The sequence below is a fragment of the Furipterus horrens genome, unplaced genomic scaffold, assembly GCF_987537825.1.
Source record: "Furipterus horrens unplaced genomic scaffold, mFurHor1.1.pri manual_scaffold_10, whole genome shotgun sequence".
NCBI classification, from domain to species: domain Eukaryota; kingdom Metazoa; phylum Chordata; class Mammalia; order Chiroptera; family Furipteridae; genus Furipterus; species Furipterus horrens.
This window is the reverse complement of record NW_028327180.1, coordinates 73,033,158-73,039,122: the sequence shown is the minus strand read 5'-3', so window position 1 is coordinate 73,039,122 and position 5,965 is coordinate 73,033,158. Positions and strand designations below refer to the sequence as shown.

Here is a 5,965-nt window from a genome sequence, read left to right as displayed (position 1 = left end):
CTGAGAACATGGGGAAGGTTTTTTAGGGACATTTCCAGGAACTGAGATCAGGCGCCCAAGTGCTGGCTAGAGAAAGGCCCATCTGCCATTTCTCCAAAGACAGAAAGGAACCTTCCCTCTGAACGCAGAGAAGAGCTATCTGTATATAAATCAGTGAGCAAGGTATGTGGAAAGAGGCCTACTTAATTTCTGCTGAGAGCTCAGGTTGCTGAGGACGACCCAGTGAAATTCCTTTGGGTTGGAGTAGAAATACTCACTATATAGACAGTTATCTGAAAGAACACATATCCATTCTGGGGACTTTTTTCACTCACAGAATATGCAGGATTGTTAAGAGGCATCAATTTTCTACAAAACTACTCACCTGTGAAATTTTCCATCTCAAGGTGCAGACTAAAGCCACTAATACCAAATGTTCTGATCTGGTTTTGAAAAAGCCATTAAGCCTGGTGCCCTGAACAGAGCATCAGTGCTGATGACCACCACCAACCCTGAAGAGGTTGGGTGGCAAGAAGATACTAGTCCATTGACAAGGATCCAGTATGTAAGTGCTGGGATTAGAAGGGAGCTAAGAGCACTGTGGATGGTAGAGCTCATGGTAGATCCCAGACTTAGATAATAGTTCCTACATTGAAATAATATACTTTCTAAAATGTCTCTCAGAGAAGACTTCTAGGGCATTTCTTGTAGATCTGGACAAGATCAGAGAGACTAGAGAGCTACAGATTTTGGAAACAATGATTTCGAAGCTCAGATAATGCTCAAGTTGGAAATGCTGGCTCTGGAGAGAAGGCTATTTTCTGGCCCTGAGTAAAAAATCTTCTGTGATATTTTATTTACACGACAACCTCCTAGAAATAATTATCACTCCTCCTTAGAGCTCTGGGACAGAAGATAAAGAAACTCCTTCCCTTCCAAGCTCAGCAACTTGAGGGTATCTTCTTGTTCAATTAAAGAAAATAGCAGGTTTAATACTCCATTGTCAGATATCATCCTTCTGAGATGTCATATATACTTAACAACTGCTACAACCTGGTATCCTGTGAAAACTGGGACAGAGAATGAATTTCTAGCTACAATTTCACTGTAGCATGCAGACCAACTGGCCTTGACCATAGACCAAATAATGGAATAAATATCAGCAAAGATTTTTCAAAGTTGAGGAGTGAATTATGCCAAGTGGAAGTAAAGTTTAAAATAAGACTAGGCATCAGAAAAATGGATTTGATCTACTTAAATCTTAGAAATAAATACCATCTTTCCACATAAAAATAATAAGTGGATGTTATATGTCAATTATACCTCAGTAAAAAACGGTAACACTATGAGATGACAGATGTGCTATGTTAAAAAAACAAAATTCAACTGAGTAAATTTGAAGATCTAATTGGCTTTATTAAGTGATTCATGAATAAGGACATCCTATCCAGCAACTAGAAGGATGCTCAGAGGAGGTGTACAAAATGGAAGGTTTTTAAAAGTAGGAGGACCAGGCAGGAGAGTTATTCTCAAAATATTTTTTTTTAAAAGAATAATTATTTTTGAGAACAGAATGCACATATTAATGTCTGAATGCCCAGAGGTCAATGCAATACATTGTAAATGGCATGTTAAATATTTTTATTTAGGTAAATAATTTAATGATAGAACACTCAAATTTCTTTACAGTATTTAAAGTTATTACATTGTCTGGAATACAGATCTGAAGTGGTAAAAATTGTGCACAAATATCAAACCATTATTTCAGCAGAGGCATTACAGATAGCAAAAGCTAAAGGAAACTGGAGATTTTACACAAGATTTACATTCCGCTGAGAGTGATACACACACATGCTATGGACTACTATTAAGACTAGCAGCACCCTGACCAGAGCGGCCCAGTTGGTTGGGCATCACCCTGCAAATGAGATTGCTGGTTCAATTCCAGGTTGCAGCACATGCTTGGGTTGCAGGCCAGGTCCCCAGCTGGGGAGTGTGCAAGAGGGAACCTCTCACACATCAATATTCCTCTCCCTCTTTTTTCTCCTTCCCTTCCCCCCTCTCTAAAAATAAATAGATAAAATATTTTTAAAAAAGAAAAGAAAAAGAACTGCAAAGTAGTTTTTAAAAGACTGATAGCTTGCTTGCTTTTAGCTTACAGGCTGCTTAAGAACACTTCTTACTGAAGACTGTTGTTTTTAGAGCAGCAAGGAATGATGGGACTTATTTAAGTGGTGACAGTTTGTGGGATCAGATGAACTACATGGTTTTTTGTTTGTTTGTTTGTGCATATGTGCATATATATGCTAGTTTAATAAAATTGCTTTTCTTATATTCCATTGCTTTATAAAGTCACACTCCATATACAGTTATCATTAAACTTCACTGATGATCAGTACCAAATTTAAAAGGTTCCAACATGGTATAACCTTGAAGTTATGGACCTCAAGGTACACTTCAGGATGGTTCAGCCTGAACATTCCTCACTGTGGAGTACAAGCACTAAATTCTGTCTAGTTCTGCCTGAGAGGAGGGGACTTCCTCCACAAGTAGTGTCACTTGAACACCAAACAGGGAACAAAAGCTTTTCTCTGTTCCCTGGAAGGGTTTCTGACTGGTGAATAATCCAAAGTAGATCAACAACTCCTAATGGGCCCAGAGAACACCCTGGAATCCTCACCAGGCCAGGACTCAGAAACTAAAAGCTAAGAACTGTTGTTAGCTCCATGGGTCTTCATCAAAGCATAGCAGCACGGCGTCTTCCTCCTCAACCCCTTTCTCAGTCTAAAGCCCTGCAGAGGGGATGCTCTTTGGGAGAGAAGTGTGGAATATGATCCCACTTTGAAAGTGGATGGCAGGCACTATAGAGCATCTTAGAAAAATCCAGGATGCCAACTCTGAAACTTTAATTCAGGAATGTAGAAGACACATTCTTAAAAATCTAGATAGGTATTTTGGTTTTCAATTACCATACAAAAACTTTTTTAAAACTTTAATTGCTTAGTACAGTGCATAGTTTTAAAGAGAACATACATCTTGAGTGAATTAAGCAATCATTTATAACCATCTTCATGAAACATAGTTAACTCAGTTTTTCTGGTGACATGAAATTAAACAGGGATCCAAACTGTGTTTCACTCACAACACATAACCAACCAAACTGTATGTATGTACAGGTTTATGCAAAAGCTGTGTTATAACTATATTTAGCCTTTGAGATTAGGTAGATAGAGCCACCCACTGACTCGGTATATCCCACAAAACACAAAAGCAGCAACTTTTATATTTCAATACAATTATAGGCAGACATTATATATGAAAAAGAGGTTCTTCCATAAAGTTTAAGATTTAGGGTAGAAGAAGACAAACTTCCCATGAAGTAAAAAATAATTCTACATTAGTCCAGTACTCCATGAAACCTTGAGATAAACTATAGTCCTCAAAGGTGTGTAGTTGGGTCCAGGTTCACCAAGACATTTCAATATGCTTCGAACTGGTTCATCATCATCTTCCTGCTGTATTCATAAGCCAAAAACAGTGACCCATTGGCAGGTAACGCTCGAATCATAGTAGCTGTCAGTCCAGAATATAAGGCTGCTATCCCCTCACTTTCCACAATACTTAAAAGAGTTCCAATAAATCCTGCCTGTTTTCCAGACATGGAAAGAACCTGAATTCTGGATTTGACACAATCCACTGGGTATATGACAAGCCAAAGGCAAATCCCAGCAATCCCACCACTTAACATCAAAGGGACAGGGCCTAGTTCATCTTTTGATCTCCCTGAGGCAAAAAACGATCGGCTCAGTTCATAGCCACCGAAGAAGAAGAAATAGCCTGGTACTTCTTGAAGAAGAGTGCTGGAGAGTCCATGGTAGAAGCCCCAGGGGCCATCCTTCCGAAGGATGCCCTTCACAACGGACCAGACTGTGTTGTGGCTTTTGGCTATCTTCCCTGACATCTCCATTTCGTACATGGTCTGTAGCCGGCACTTCACAAGCTCGGTGGGACACAGGGCCAATGCAGCAAACGCTGACGCCAAGGAACCGGCAGTTGCAGTCTGCAGATCACTCAGCTTTGCCTGCTTGTCCAATCCCACCACTTTCCTCACAAAGTGTTGGCAGAAGCCGTAGCACATAAAGAGGACAGAGTTCTCAGCGACATAGGCCATCAGCGCCGGGCCGGTCCCCTTGTAGAAGCCACGCAGGCCCACTTGGGAGTACGTCTTAAGGCAGCAGTCGGTGAAGCCGTTGTATAGGCTGGGGAACGTCTGCATCTTCACTTTCACCGTGTCGAAGGGCTGCCCTGTCAGGACACACGCGGTGCCTCCGAGAGCCCCCGCTGTGAGGTCGATGGCCGCTTGGATGACAGGGTTGGACCTCATGTTCACCCCCTCGTCCGCTGCTGCTCTCGGTGGAAGGCGACTCTCTGGCGCTGCAGCGGGCGTCTCTGGTCCCGCCGCCTACTCTTAGCTGTCACTCCGAGGCAGGAAAACCGCTCAACCCCAGACAAGACCACCGGCCGCCTCCCTGCGCCCTGAAGTAACGTCCGGCCCGCGGCCTCGCGCGAGGCTTTGCTGCGCGCCCTGCGCGCCTGGCCCTCTGAACCGGCACTCCAGAGCCAGCGCGCGGGGGACGCGGACTGAATATGTAAACACTTTTAATGAACACAGCAACTGGAAGCTACACGATAGTTTGCAAGGACGGGGAGATGCTGGGCGCTGCTCTTCAAGTGGAGATGGTGCGATACTTTCCTGCTGGGCCCGATCCCCCGCCTCCCCAAGTGTCCCTGGGAGAGACAAAATGGGAGTTGCTACCAGTGGTTGGAGCCTTAAGTCAAAGTGTTTATCCACCCAAACAGAGGTTTAAATGGGGAAGACAACCCGCTAGGGGTTGACGGAGGGCGTTTTACATAACAATCGGCAGATGCTTTTGACTAGAAAACCCTTAATCGTGTCTGGGACTAGAAGGGTGGCTCTGCAGAGGGACCGGTTCTGCAAGGCCTCCCGAGGTCCGGCTCCCGGGGACGCTGGAGGGGCCTGGGCACTACTCCGGGTTTGCGGAGTTGGAGAAAGGCTATTTGGCAGCAACATCGTGAGGGACCTGCGGCTAGAGCCCTGGGAGCTGGTGAGACCGCATCATTTCTAGAGGTAGGACATGGCATTTTACTCAGCTTGGAAAAGATATTTATATATTGCTAAGTAACTTGAGAGTAAAAGGTCTGTGTGGTTCCAGCTGTCTATGTTTGCCAAGTTTCGAGGTTCTTGAGGAGCCATAGATTTTGTGCAGCAGCGGCATTAAGTTTGGGATATATATGACAACACACTAGCTTCCAAAGTAAGATGCGGTTTGGGACATTAGTGAGGGTACCGCTGTTAGGATGCAATTTCCTCCCAGATGCTCACATTCCAAGGCCTAGTTGGAATTTTACTCGGGGTTAACAACAAAACGGGGTTAGAGGCAGAAAGTATACTGAAATGATTTTTTCATCTAGGCTTTCCTTGTCTGATTATTTTTGTCAATATTGAAAGCGAGGCACTGAAAAGAAGATTCTGCATGGGTAGAGTCTGTCAACAAATAGATCTTATTGTCGTAAATAATGTGACCTGGCTTTTTATTGGAGAATGCCCAGATGTCAGTATTTGGATATATTTTCGCAGGAACCACGTGGTTTCTTCAGAGAATCATCTTCCAAATGAATGGCTCCGTGTGTGGGTGTGTTGGGCGGGGAGGGAGAGGAATGGGTATCTTTTGGATACTGATTTAATGAGACCAAGATGGGGAGAGATGACATTCCTACAGTAAAGGATGTAGATTTTAACATCCTCTTTTTTGATGTATACACCCCAACCTTCATCTATGCCTTTCTCTCTTTACTTAAATTTACCTAGGGGGAAAAATAATTCCAAAAAATAATAAAAGAGAAGAAACTGTCGATTGGTGGGTGGGGAAGGAGTCACCTAGATTCCTAGGGTGGGATAGGGATC

The 5,965-nt window shown here is 43.4% G+C and overlaps 1 protein-coding gene across 1 annotated transcript; it reads right to left on the bottom strand.

The window, feature by feature from the left end:
• Positions 1–3,456: 3,456 nt before the first annotated feature.
• SLC25A2 (solute carrier family 25 member 2) lies at positions 3,457–4,393 on the bottom strand. Its single transcript, XM_090289348.1, has one exon. The coding sequence runs from the start codon at positions 4,361–4,363 to the stop codon at positions 3,458–3,460; it is 906 nt and encodes a 301-aa protein (XP_090145474.1). The 5' UTR covers positions 4,364–4,393; the 3' UTR covers position 3,457.
• Between the last annotated feature and the right edge of the window lie 1,572 nt (positions 4,394–5,965).

Bases quoted from the DNA above. Each gene is read 5' to 3' on its own strand.
- SLC25A2 (XM_090289348.1), bottom strand. From the start codon at position 4,363: ATGAGGTCCAACCCTGTCATCCAAGCGGCCATCGACCTCACAGCGGGG.